General features: G+C 37.0%; 1 protein-coding gene across 3 annotated transcripts; it reads left to right on the top strand.

Moving 5' to 3' along the window:
- Positions 1-6,849: 6,849 nt before the first annotated feature.
- eno4 (enolase 4) lies at positions 6,850-14,713 on the top strand. 3 transcript variants are annotated; one of them, XM_056235129.1, is made up of 13 exons: positions 6,850-7,182; positions 7,412-7,540; positions 8,883-9,079; positions 9,207-9,355; positions 10,183-10,352; positions 10,867-10,995; positions 11,855-11,926; positions 12,813-12,971; positions 13,077-13,202; positions 13,315-13,507; positions 13,647-13,693; positions 14,151-14,268; positions 14,381-14,713. In XM_056235129.1, exons 1-13 carry the CDS (start codon positions 7,009-7,011, stop codon positions 14,470-14,472), a joined length of 1,755 nt encoding a protein of 584 aa, XP_056091104.1. In that variant the 5' UTR covers positions 6,850-7,008; the 3' UTR covers positions 14,473-14,713. The 3 variants fall into 3 exon arrangements, with proteins under 3 accessions (XP_056091104.1, XP_056091103.1, XP_056091105.1); XM_056235128.1 differs by having other exon boundaries at positions 13,641-13,693; XM_056235130.1 differs by having other exon boundaries at positions 6,851-7,182; positions 9,207-9,343; positions 13,641-13,693.
- The last annotated feature ends 72 nt before the right edge of the window (positions 14,714-14,785 follow it).

Raw genomic sequence — 14,785 nt, 5'->3', positions numbered from 1 at the left:
TCCACCGCTCTTTAAGACTGAAAACTATTTTCCTAAAAAAAAAAAAAAAAAGGAATAAGGAATGCAACATAATATACATCACTCATGTGGCCCATGATGTTTAACATGCATGCTGACTTGTTTGGAATATGTGTTAGACAGGCCTAATAATCAACTATGCCTAAATGAAAACAATAAATAATTATAAAAGAAACAAATAAAAATATCCCTCAATATAGTTTAAAAACACACAAACCATCTTTGACAACAGTTCAAATTTATAATGTGACAGGACGTTGGCTGCACAAGACTTGACACCATTATTCATAATATAGGAAAGGGGTATTGTTTACGTTCATTTTGAATAATAGGCTATGCATAAGTAGCTTGTGAAAATTATGTGTTATGGCATAAATCGTTTCTTAAAAGATTTTTTAAAAACATCTACACAACAAAAACAACTCAAAGTCTTGACATTAGGACAACATGCCCTCAAGTCCACAAGGGGGAAGTGTTCATACATAACCGGTAGGCCTATACAAGACTTTGTACATTTTAGGTAGCTTCAAAATAAACAAACTGATATAAGTGCACCACTTTCACTCTTATTGACAATGACAAATGCACAAGAACTAGGCCTAAATAAGGAAGAGTTGCGACATCTTTCAGTGAAGGATTTTATTTAAGCCTATTGCAAGGATTGCCAATTATGCTAGACCTATTAAATCATAGGCACCTGAACATCACAACTCTCACAACAGATTCTCTCAATCGATTGGCTGGTTGTAGCCTATAGACGGTTGTGGCGATATCCTACGCAATACAGTTCTGCAAACACAGCTGATACCACTATTTATTTTTTCTTCGACTAATTCTGACTAATGCTGAACTGTTCAAGCCACAAACAACATATGTCCACAGTCCACACACACACACACACACACACACACACACACACACACACAGGCGCACACATCTTTTTGGGGATCTCCCCTTTGGCGTAATGGTTTTTATACTGTACACACACACACACCTCGGCTCTTTTGGTCCCAAATAAAGACTCGCGCAGTGCTACGCAATATGCGTGGCAATACGTAGGCCTAATTATCGCACGCTCATTTCCATATTCATTTAGGCTCATTAGACTAGAAGTAGCCTACAGTTAATGCTGGCTTTGTGGATTGTGTAGGCCTACCTTAAAATGTTAATGTCATGTTAAAATAGACACAACGTGGATCATGGCTATAAGTTAATAGATTGAGGCCGATGTTTAACTGCGGTGATAATGCTTTTTGACTGATCATTAGCCTACGCTATTCATTTCCTATAGACTTTGCACTTCGCCACATGCTTTATTTCAACCATTAACAGTTTAAGGTTAGGCTACTTGTTTAAGGTGCATGACACCTGCTTAATATGATAAACGTTACATTTACAAACTATATTTTTATATATTGATTTAAAGAGGAAAAAAATACACGACAAATTGTTGAATTTGTAGGCCAGTTCATGATTTATTTGATGTCGTCAAGACGTTTTATTTATAAAAAATAAAATAAATAAACGAATATTTATGATAGGCCTGCAGTTTTTGATTTCTTTACCAAATGAAATGGGTTTAAATAGCCTAGTCCTCTTCTTTTCAGCTAACACTATCCATGTTCCAAGTTAATAAAAACACACAAGCTATAGCCTAGATATGTTTTGAAAGATTCTGTATACGCTTTTTTTTTGTCCTCAGTTGTCATTGTGCGCACAGTAGGGTTAAATATCACTTGTCTCTTATTTTCCCAGAAAGAAAATGCATAGGCTACTCATACGGGTAGCCTACATGCGAAGGTTAAGGGTTTGAGCTTACTTATGTGTTTGCCAGATGGCAGCAAGCAAAGAAAGAAGCGAATAATTCAACAAATCTCTCTCTCTCTGGGTCCAGGTATCAGAGCAATGCGTGCGACCTGTCCGTGAACCCTCTTTAGTGAGCCTAGGAGAGTGACTTAAACGAGATCCGCTCATTATGGCAGGACCTCATTAAGGCAAATCTGAAGAGTAGGTTATTTCAGAAAAAAATTGTAATCAGTTTTATACGTAGGCTACCAACATTTTTTTTCCCGTCTGTTTGCAGATGTTGTCCTCATTTTGTTGAAACCGTTGTATTTAGGCTATCTGCGAATATATTTTTGATCATTGTTTAGGAATTGCATTATAATGCACAATATTTACTAGCTTTAAACACTTTTCATTTTCAAAAGTTTTTTTATTAAATATATTTTACACAAGCCCTTAAAATGTGGTGTTTCTGAAGAGTGTTAATTCGGTGTTATTTCTCATTATGCTATTTTAGGATTATTAATTCATACCCCACCAAACGTTATTGAAGTAGGCCTACTCTTAAAATGTGTAATCTATTGCATGTCTATTGCATGCATTGCCCCACCTCCCTATTTTATTCCCAGATAAAAAAAAAAAAAAAATTAGTTTGAGCTCGAACAAAATAGGCAAATCTTTCTCTCTTTCTCTGTAACCTTTTTACGCTTGAATAATGACTTTTAGTTACAGACGAATAAAGGGGGTTGGACGTTTAGAACTGCCTGTATGCTCGTGTAACTGCACGTATTGCTGTGTACGTAAAATAAAAATGAAAAGTTAGCAGCAAAACTTTGTTAGTTTTGCATGAGGTCTGCATTACCAAATCAAAACAAAACGCAATTCTTAACTTATAAAACACCACAAACCTTTAGTGAATGGTAAGTAATTCATAATTGAGTCCTTGTGGTCGTATTAATTCAGGATTAACACAAACAAAAAAAAAAACAAAAAAAATCTATTGGTGTTCATTCAGATGACACCTGGCAAAGTTTGAAGACATGACTAGACAAGTGCGCGGTTCTGAAAGCATTAATCAGGGCATCTGGTGATGCATCTGGCGACTTAAGGATGGGAGAAGACGCGCTAATTGGGTAGAAATTGCCCTTTTCCCCCGTGACCCACGGGGGACCCTTGGAAAGCTGTTTAACATTAGTTAAGCAATTAAAACGCCTAAATGCAAATGTGGCTTTTGGTGAAAGATCCGGCCGTGGCGTAATGTGCATTATATTCCGTTTTTGTTATGATCCCACATGATGCATGCCTTATATGAGGTCACAATGTATAATGTCGGCATGACAAAAACGCAATTACTGGCATAACAAAGCAACAAGTGGCCGAGTGAGAGATTTAGTCTGTGCTTGACACGAATAAATAATCATAAAACGTTACAATTACTTTCTAGAACCTTATGAAAACCAAATAAATACACATGTGACAACTTTGTTTTAGAGCTTCTACAAAGAGGAACAAAACAGACATGCAAATGTAGGCTATCTGGGAGTGTCTGACCCACTGGCAGTCACATGTCTTGACAATGTGGATGTTTCCAGCTCTAACAGTGTTGAGAAGCCTGGACTTCTTTACAGGGCCCAGCGGTCGCCTCAAAACAGGCACAGGTCTGTTAAAACAGGGTACTTTAGCCACAGCTTAGCAGGGTACGATTCATCTGTGTTTGGAGACTGATGATGTCCTATTGTGCTTTTTACGATTCTCTTATGCAGTAGCCTATAGAGCTGGAGATATGGACTTGGTTTGTCTGTATCACCTTTCGGGTTGTCCTAAAAGGAGTGTCGATGGATGTATCAACAAAATGTAAGTCAATAAACATTATTAATTAATTTAACAGTAGTGAATTTTAATTTATAACATAAAGTTTTGCATTATTGTTGTAGTAGCCTAGCCTAGTTAATTAAGAATTGTATACCCTATTATAGATTATATAGGCTATTGCTTGATTTAGGTTATAGGCTACATCTAATCAATCACTGCAACCTAAATTACATAAACATTATATTTATCTAGGCCTAGGCCTATAGTTGTATGGCAATTAACCTGATTTTTTGTGCGCAAACGCAAAAACGCAAAATGCGCATGTTCTCGTAGGCGGGATAATATATGAAAGAAACTACATAATGTAACAATGATAGCTTTTGAGTGCATGCGTAGGCTATATTGAACTTAAGAGTGCGCAGACGTGACCGGCTGGTGGCGACAGACATGCAGGCATGCTCACTTGAACTCCACTGTGACCGCGCAGTGGATACATAAATATGCTGTGCTTAAATATTTTTTTTTAAATTTGAAAACATTTATGTTCAAATACCATCATTTTTTTAAAAAAAATCTTAATGCTCTTAATGAATTTGTATGGAATAGTAAATACAGAGGTGTTTTCCCTTCTTAACTAAGCTACTAGACTGCATCCTTACTAATTCCTCTGTGAATGTTTACTGTTTCACCCTGCAATGCTCTGCGTAGCGATGCGCAGGGAAAAAATGCAGCATCGATACCTGATTCCTCTAAAATCATACTGTTTTGCTCCTTGCGGAAACACGATGAAGGCTCGTTTCATGCTTAGGCAAACATATTTTGTTGTGTCAGATATTATTTGTGTCCTCCCCATCTGCACTACCCAGCCAAGCGCAGGAAAAGCCAATGAAACGCGCTCTAGTCCGTGACGTCAGTGACGCTGGTGCCCTCTCGATGACTTCCTGTCCTGGAGCGACTGACCTCCGCGTGAACCTGAGCCCGGTCTCGAGCAGAAGCGCGTGCCACACAGGCATTTCATTTGGAAAACGGAAAAAGAGATTGTTTATATAGACTTCATATTGTTCCATGTTAATAATGCTCTCAATTCATTCTGACAATGAGATTATGTATGACGTTAATTTCCACCTATAATCTCGTTTAATAATCAAACCCTACGAATATCTAGCCTAATGCTTGTCGTGAAAAAATAAAAACCATAAACTCATTTTCCCTCGTTAATCAAGGCACCGACCTTTACCTTACTGAACTAACAACAACGCAAGTTGATTTGTAGGCAGCTCATAATTTTCGCCAACGAATTCTAACTTGGGTGAAAATATCCTAACTTGAAAAATGTATTTGGCAAATCTATTAATTCTCACTTTAGCTCGTACATATATAGGCCTGATAAAAGTCTGGATAGAAAACTGTGCCGTTGACGCTGCTGTGCTCTCATACCTTTAGACGCATCTTGGATTTTGGGATAGAGAAAGTAATAGCTCACAACATTGCAGACTAAATGTTTTATTAATACGGCACAGGGAACAGAGAAAAATAAATAAATTAGCCTAATATAAAACAGCCAACAGGGATAAAAAAAAAAAAAATCTAATATGCTGACATTTTTTTTTAGCAAACCTCTCTTTAAATTTATAAATCAAAACATTTCAAATAGCCTAATATAGGCTATGTGCTTATGATTCCCATAAATAAGGCTATACTGCATGCAAAATTGTATAGGATATATCGTTAAAGAGCTACGCACTCACAGCTATAAATGTTATGTTTGAAGAAATTCATGCAAATGCAAGATTTAAAATGTAGATTCAGAAAGAGCCTATAAAAAAATTAATTAATCTATACTTTAAACTATAAAATAATATATTTGTAATAATTCATACTTTATATTGGACTTAAAATTAAACGCTTTGTTCCATAAACGTCCTGCTGAATTTAAAAAAAGGAACCAAAACAAAATTAATGTATTCACATTGCAGCCTTTTCTTCACTAGTGTGAATAGCGATAAGATAATATACATCTTCGCATTTTATAGCTAGCATTAATGGCAAATTATTTTGTTTATTTATTTTTAAACCTTTAAATATTTTAAAACAAAACGCATTAAAAGTCCCGAAACTGAGGTTAAGGCTAAGCCTATCTTTTCAGACATGTAAATATATTTTATAACAATGTTTTGTTGACATTAATATATATAGGCCTATGCTAAATGTAACATGAAAAGGCAACAACTCTTGCACTTGGTAGAATAATTAATGTGGAGTGCAATAGATTAGATAGCATACAATCAATAATTTTGTATAGCCTACGCTTACATTAATAGGCTATAGATGGGCTAAGCAGAAGCAACAAATCCTCACTTTAAAGCATTTATAATAGTATTAATAATAATAATATCTGACTAGTCGCGGTGTTTTTATTTTATTTTTACCTTACCGCCTTTTTCGTTTTTTTTAACACGTAGAATAATCAAATTCAGTTTTTTCCATTACAGTAAAATATTTAGAGACATTTAGGCTAGTGTTTACAGAAATACCTGCGAAACACGCGTTAAATTGTGTATAGACATTTTACTCACGTGAAATTTAAAATGCCCCTATATGCTACTGACAGTGACACGACACCAGTAAACTATGGTATCTCTGATAACATTATAATATTTTCAATTAAAGTGACGTTCTCTTGAACACTGAATAAATTGTATTGCACTTTTCATTGATATCACATGGGCTGCGGCCGCGAGTGTAAGATTAACGTCAATAAGTGTTAAATCCGCAGGTTCCGTAAAGCTCTCAACCAACAGCCTGACACTGAGAACCAAAGCACTTGCGGTTATGGCGGTTATGGTTTATGGCTCATGTTTTTCTGAAAGGAATAGGAAATAAATAATTTATATAAATAAATAAAATATAGGCTACATATATGCCACTACTAAACCTATTTTAGCCTAGGCCTAATTGTTAAGTCTACGAAGAATGGTGCCAGTTCTTCATCTCTTTGCGAGTATAGTGTCGTATAGTTGTTTTTTTTTCTTAAATTAAGTTTGATAATGCATTATCAGATTATCATTAAAGTAATTTAAGGCTTGTGAAAGTAATATTTATCATATTGTTAAGAGTTACTATAGGCATCATATTTAAAGCCTTAAACACTGTCCATCAATGAACACAGCATTTTACGTCAAGAGGGATGGAGGGTCCAGATTTATGGAGGCCACAACAGCGTCAAAATGGATATTGAACTCGTTTTGAAAGAGAAACGCTATCTCAATTCTCGCGGTGTTAGATACGAGGTTGCCGAGCAACCACAGATCATCAACAAACCCTGCGAAGACGCGCACATGACAGCGAAAGACTGTAAACAAATGCAGAAATTCTGTCGTAAACCAAACAACCATGTCATATAAAGGCTTCGTGAGCCACAGCAGAGTATCAAAAGAGGACCAGGAGTTTTACCACTTGAAGAACAAAGCCGCAGAGTATTACAGGTCCAACGGGGTGCCGCAGAAGATAGAGAGCGTCTTGAACGAGATGTTTTGGCAGAAGCCCGATGATATCTATGGTTATCTGGTGGGACAAATCAAAATACTTATGCTTTTGAGATATGACAATAAACGTTTCATCTTAGAATTATAATGATAATGTTACCCGTTTTAGAATTATGGATACAATTTTTGACATTACATCTAGTCCATTTAGGCCTACATGTTATTCTAGAATGAAGTCAGTATTTATGTAGGTCAGATCCCCATCATTACACACCAACATAATGATGCGAAATCAATAACTGCTCTTTCAGGCAAACTATTTTTCCAGACTCTCCTGTACTCCAGTGATTAGTAAAATCACCGGAAGGCAGGTGTTCAACGGAAGAGGATTGACAGCAGTTCAGACCGAAGTGCACTGCATCATCAGAAATGAAGAAAAGGTAGATTCTGAAATCATCCACATGTTTTTCCTGCATTTCAGAGCAGCTACCAATTTGTCACATGGGTGGGGTTTAGGTGTATTACAGTAAGCAGGCCTAAAATAATGAAATTAACATCAGGCAGATGTTGATTTTGTAGACAACAAGGTGGATATCAGATCTAAGTGTCTCTGTTTTGATGGTTATGGGGAACCAGAAACTGGTCGTCCACCATGTAACCTTTGCACCATGCTGTAACGTTACAGTTCACAGGAGAAATTTGTAGTGACACAGTGATGAATTTAGGTCACAGCGTGTCCACATACTCATGCACACAGACAAACACAGAACAATTAGAGTAGGAGAGCGTGTGCGGTTGTACAGTGACGCACGTGCCTCAGCAGCCAACCACTATGTGTGACCATCAGATCACTCTCTGTCTGTTATTCTCCGTCTGTTTTGATCTCTCTCTGAAGCTCTGTTTGTGTTTGCGAGGTAAGCATTATGCCTTCTGGCACGGTGGCCATATTGCAGTTGAGAGCGCTGCTGTTTTGGTTTGGCACATTCAGAGCTTATGACGGTAATACAGCGGGACAGGGAACACCCGACTGTAGGCATGGCCTGGGGGGAGGTGAGGAGAACAGCACATAGAAAAGTTGTGAGAAATGCTGTTTGAAAGAGAGGATTGCAAACACTGCCCAGGTTCAAATTAGTGTTTTGTCAAATTAGTATGGATAAATGAAGCATCCTCATCACATCAATCTAAGTATATTTGGCACTTTACCTATTGTAAGAAATGCATTGGTTTCAAAGTTAAATCCACACATTTTGGCATCAAAATCCAAAGATCTTGACATCAAGTAACAAACACAAGCACACATCAGATCAACAGTTCATGTGCAGATTATTATATTCAGATCTTGGTCTTTTCAGGCTTGAAATGGCTTGTTTTCCTGATCATGAACCTGTTTATTAATTCATTTTTTTTAGAAGAAATAGCAGAATATCTCTTAAAAGGCTGAAGCTGTGTGCACTAATAAGTGCTGTAATGAACTTTTTTTATTATATCTTTATGTTATTATTATTGTTGTTGTTTTTATTTCTATTATTTCTCTAGAAATTATTTTTTAATCAAGAGCACTTTTTCTAACCATATAAAAACACAGTCCACGACTCCATGTGCTTTCAGTGCAAGTAAAACTCTTTTGGTAACTAAGATAAAGCCAAAATAAAATATTAAATATATTTTAGACTAATTAAACAGGCCTAGAATTAAATTGAATAACCAAATTTTAAAAATACATAGTGGAATTCATTACAGGGGCACATTTTGAATTTTAATGAGCTTTTGTGTAAATCATAGATGGTGTGCAGTGCGGTGATGGGCGGCCCTTGTGATGGTCTGGCTGATGGTACGGCAGAGTCAGGAGAGGCGGTTTCTAATAGCGACCAGCAACATCTGTCCAACACAACAGCTCTGAAGTGGATCAGAGAGCATCTCAGTCCAATGCTGCAAGGTTTCAACCCCACGGACCAAAACAGTGTAGACAAAATACTCAGGTGATCACACATACAATAGAAAATACACAAGCAAGGAAGATCCACCCAAATTTTGACATGAAGGTTCCTATGATAACCAAGCTTTAATACACACATGCAAGATTGAGGTTTCGTATATGTTCTGCAGAGATTTCTTCATGGCACGTTACCTGGAGCACAAGGACAGTCTTAACAGAGAGAAGGAGGAGGAGTTGAGTGATGAAACAGTGTCTGAGGCTCTGCCCCAGGCCACTCCCACACTGGCTCCTGCCAAAGACAAGAAAGGTGGTGATAAAGGTAAAGCAGCTTAATGTCTTGCCATTTCTACAGGGTTTTTAGTTGTGTTGCAAACTTGAGGTCTCACAATAAATATTTCAGAATAGTAGAGAGATCAGAGACAGCTTAAGTGAGGGAGGCAAAGGAGGACAGCAACCCATGTTAGTGCAGCAAGTCATGCCTGTGGGATACAAAGACAGGAGGTTAAACAAGATTCCAGCCAATCTCACTGATCTGACAGCTGTTGTAAACGCAGTCTGAAGGATTCCACACTTCTCTTTCATAGAAACCCTTCTGGGAGCTGCTTTTAGTTACTTAAGCAGCTTGTACTGAGTTGAGTAGCAGTCTATGTGACGGTGACTCTATTTCACCTTTTACTATCTAACTATCTTAGAGAAATCCCAGATATATTTAAATAAGCCCAAAGAAACCTTTCCCACTGTAGAAAACCTTTTACGCCTACAGAAATGAATAGTACTTTTGAACATTTTGTTTGAAATGGTGGCCTTCAGTCATATCAGTGACCTAGAAAGAGCGGTTTTATTCTAAAAGGAGTGGGTCGTCTCTCGTGTTGACCGCTATGTCGACATCACACGATCAGTTGAATGCTTCTCACTTAATCTCAGTAAACCTGCTATTATTGGACATTTCTGCTAGAGGAATAAATGAATCACGTGTCACAAATATGCCTGATACGATGACATCAGTCACTGAAACCTTTGATGCTTCATCTCTCTTTTAAGATTTAGGTGATGTATGATAACAGTGCACTTTAAACTGCACATCCTTTAATCTGACCTCTCCGTCCCGTGCACTTTCTCTTGCTGTGGGTATGTCTTTGTTCCCAGGTAAAAAAGGAAACAGCACGGAGAGGCTCCTCCCTCCTGCAGAACCCCCAGAGCCGAGGCTGCCAGGGGCCACGGCAGTTGCTGTTGTTTCTTTGGTGGTGGCTAAAACTGCGGCCGGACTTTTAGGAGCACCCCTATACCGACATATCACATCATTAAGAGTCCTGCAGGTACAATAACGTTCAAACATTTGGGGTTGGTAAGATTTTATGATCATTTTTTATGCTTAAAAAGGCTGCAGTTATTTAATAAAAAAATACAGTAAAATTTTTATTATAAACAGTGCTGTGCTTGTTAATATTTTTGAGGAAATGTTGATCATTTTTTTAGGATTTTTGAATTTTCTTAAAATATTTTTTGTAACAATATAAATAATATTAGGCTACATATAATCTTTCCTGTCACTTTTGCTCAATTTAATGCATCCTCGGTGAATACAAATATGAAATTATTAATTATAAGAAAAAATTATTGCTTTAGTCAGAATGAAGTCAAACGTTTAAAGTGCGTGTAAATACAAACACACGTGATACGTGTTTTAATCGTCAAGTGGATATCTGTGTACTTGAGAAGAACTGCATTGTGGGAGAAGGCTTGTGTTCTGATGGAATTATTATACAGAAATGTACTGAATACTATACTAATGTAAATATCCTTTTCCTTCACATCCTGTGACTGCTTTAGGCTCAGAATGAGATGCACTTGCCTGTGCCAATGATTACAATACTGAGCTGTGGAAAGAACTCTGTGGGTAAACTCAACCTTCTGGAGGAGGTCATCCTTATGCCCAGCTTGTCGCAAAGTGTCAGAGAAGTATGCATATGCTCAAAGATCCCACCTTTACACATTAAAACAAACAAACACTCTGACGGCAATCCATGTTTTCACTGTTATATTGTAAGGGGCGCCATTACGCATCTTCTGAAAGAGTACAGAATCTCTGGATCAAAACACAAGCGAAGAAAGAACAAAAACAAGTGATACAAGCGATTTGATCATCTTTGTGAATCCGATCCGAATGTAGTCTTTGACAAAAATGCCATGTTCAAAATGTTGCTTTTTCTAATGATACGTAGTACGTACCCTTACCCAACTTTTCAAGTGTTGTTGTAAAAGAATGCATGAAGCTAGAATAAAAAGTGTTTTTTTGTTGTTGTTTAAAAGCAGAGGTTCTGTTATTTCTTTTGATATATTCCATGTTCAGATATTCATATAACAAAAAATATTCTGGGGGCCATGAAAGTTTTGTGAAAATGATAAAAATTGATTTAGCTGGGAACTTTTAAAATAGGTGGGGAAAGAGTTAAGGGAACATAAAACATTATGGAAACGTTACTTTTGAATGTACTGAAACAAGGAGTAACATTTAAATACATTTTTAGACAGACATCCAACTAAAAAAAGGCTCCATGAACAATGTATTATTAATGTGTCTTTGCTAACATTATTAAAGAGCAGATATCTTTCAACGAACATTCTTTTAACGTTACTGGAAGAACGTTTGTTCATAACTTTGAGAGAACCTTGCCAGAACGTTAGCCAACTTTCTGAGAACGTTCCCTCCCTGTTCGCTGGGCTTTCATGGCTCAGCTGTGTTAATACTGTGCTGAATGCTCTCACTACCTATATCCCTACTGTTTGTCTTTAGTGTATGTCTGTGTTGGCCTTGTAGGTCATTGGCATGGGCCTTGAGCTGCAGTGTGAAATGAGGAGAGTTTTGAATGGATCGGCATATAAAGCAGGGGTAAGGATGCTCTCATATGGTTTGACTCAATGACAAAAGGAACATAATGCTCTATGCTCCGGCTCACACAAAAGCATCAAGCAGAACACAAATTACGTGGGGATTTTTTTGATGCTTTGATGGGATAATTATCTGCACATCACCATCTGAATGAAATAAACAGGCCCAAATCATGTGCAGGGCTTATGAATGGCGATTGAACCACTTAACAGCATGTCACACAATAAATATATATTTATGTTTAGATGGGAGGCTATTACTGGTGAACTGTGAATAGCCTCTGTAAAACCCTTCATAACATTATGACATTCTGAAAGAAGTATCATGGTTTCCTCAAAAATATTAAGCAGCACAATTGATAATATTGATAATAACAAGAAATGTTTCTTGAGCATCAAATCAGAATATTAGAATGATTTCTGAAGGACCATGTGCCACTGAAAATTCAGCTTTGCCATCACAGGAATACATTATAATATATTATTATAATACACAGGAATAATATATTAAAATCCAAAACAGTTATTTTAAATTGTAATAATATTTCACAATGTTACTGTGTTTACCATGTGTTTTAATCAAATAAATGCAGCTTTGTTGTGCATAAATAAGAGACTTAAAATCATAAAAATCAAGCAACGAGCTTAAAAATCTTAAAATCTCACTGACCACAAACTTTTGAACTGTAGAGCACGTAAACAAATAATTCTGTTAATAGCATGAATCATTTTAAGACATTTTTGCAGGTTAAGATAATGACCCCAAACTAGTACAGTCTGAAACCTTTTCAGTTTTGCTATATGTTGCTAATATTTCATTATGAGACTTTTTATTTCTTTTCAACATCATATTCCTCTATCACTCACCTGTTCTCTTACTGCCTCAGCCTATAGGTGTATCCGATGAGGGAGCGTTACAGGTGGGGTTTGAACATCCCGAACAGGCCCTTGATCTGGTCACAGAGGCGTGTGCTAACCTGGCATTGCCTCTGGGTTCAGACCTGCGCTTGGCCATAAACTGTGCAGCACACGGCCTCATGGACTATGTGAGTGATTGGAAGACAGAATATGGAAATCATTAGGCTCATATTCACGTATTCAAGTACTAACATACAGTAACCAGTTTAAACGTTTCTCTTGCTGTCTTCTAGTCACGTGGGAAGTATGAGGTAATGTCAGGCTGTCACAAATCCCCAGATGAGTTGGTGGACATGTACGAGGGGCTGATTAATAAATATCCAGCTATCAAATCTCTCATTGATCCTTTCAGGAAAGAGGTGAGTTTAAAAAAACATGAATTTAACCCCTTTAAGCAATAAAAGTGACTTTACCAAGTGTCATCTGGTAGACCGGGGATTGGTTGAACTGACGGCGTGTCTCTGAGTTTAGGATGTAGATCAGTGGGAGAGACTGGCCTCAGTGATTGGGCAAACTTGCTGCCTGATTGCAGATGCTGCATTCAATCTTTGTCCTCGCTGGAGTGATGCCAAACCCCTCCCACCTGGGGTCACGGGGGTCATTAATAGGCATCACAATGATATGACCATCTCTGACCTTATACAAAGCATAGCAGAGCAAAAAGGTAAGCTCCAAACATAAGTACACTAAGTGCCAACTGTCAAAAAAGTAGTTTTGACAATAATTTGTAAAAGTACAATGTCCAAGTCTAAAAATATTGCCTGTAATAAGTACACGTCTTCCCTATGTGGATTGAGATGCAGAGACGATGCTGGCTGCAGGCTGTGGCGATACATCAATTGTTGACTTGGTGGGTTGGTCATACTTCTTGATTTATTTCTTGCTAGTGACATGCATGTAGTATTTTGACCATGTCTTTTAATAAATAATAATAATAATAGTGAAATCAGAATCATTTAGTTCCTGAATATGTGCCTATGAATATACAAGTCAAACAACTAATGAAGTCCATGAAATTACATTTTTATCATACATTTGAAACGAAATGTGTTAAACACAAACCAATAATTGTTCTAATTAAGTAGAAACATTTATTACAAACTATTATCTTAGCATATTTGCACAAAAAGGGCATGAAAACTAAAAAGATTTTTGCTGATTTGATTAGTGACCAATAACGCAGAGTCTTAAATATTTCTTCATTGTATTTGTTTTACATTATTCAAAGTCCTAAAAGTTTTCCAGTTTAATTAGATTTTGAGTCCCAGGTTTTTAGTTTGGACCTCACCATATGTATGTGTTTAAAGGCTGTAGGGTCAGGCGTGTCCTTTCTTAAACTGGGCGGGTTGAGAGGAGGGGAGCGAATGGACAAATACAATCGTCTGATGGCGATAGAAGAGGAACTGGAGCAGGAGGGGAACCTGGGTACGATTCTCTTTCACACATTCTCACACTCACATAATGGAAACCGCCATTAGTAGCATCTATATTCAGAAAACTAGTGTGTTTCAATGTATAGTACCTTTGTGTCTTGCAGGTGCTAGAGAAAAAAAACAGCCTCTGTCAGATCTTTCCGAAGCATTTAACTCTGGAAGCGGCTGTGACTCTGTGACCATCACTACTAAATGATGTCTTGATGTTACTTCATCTCCTGTATGCCTAACATTATCACAGTAGGGTTCGTCTGACCTGACTGACATCAACATTCATATAAATTATAATTCACGTCAAAATATATTTTTAGGCGCAAGATTGTAAACTGACCCACCTCATCTAGCAAAAACATATTCCTGTGTGATATTTTAGTGCTAATAGATGGTGTATACATTTTTGAAGAAAGAACATTATTAAATAAACTTTTTTTTTTAAATAAAGCCCACCCAATTTCTTTTAAATATATTTTAATATTTGTCACAGTTAACATTTCCACATAGACCATATA

This window comes from Rhinichthys klamathensis, unplaced genomic scaffold (genome assembly GCF_029890125.1).
Source record: "Rhinichthys klamathensis goyatoka isolate OS25496 unplaced genomic scaffold, OSU_Roscu_1.1 h1tg000412l_1, whole genome shotgun sequence".
Classification (NCBI taxonomy): domain Eukaryota; kingdom Metazoa; phylum Chordata; class Actinopteri; order Cypriniformes; family Leuciscidae; genus Rhinichthys; species Rhinichthys klamathensis.
The sequence above is the reverse complement of the archived record's forward strand: the minus strand, read 5'-3'. Positions and strand labels throughout refer to the sequence as shown.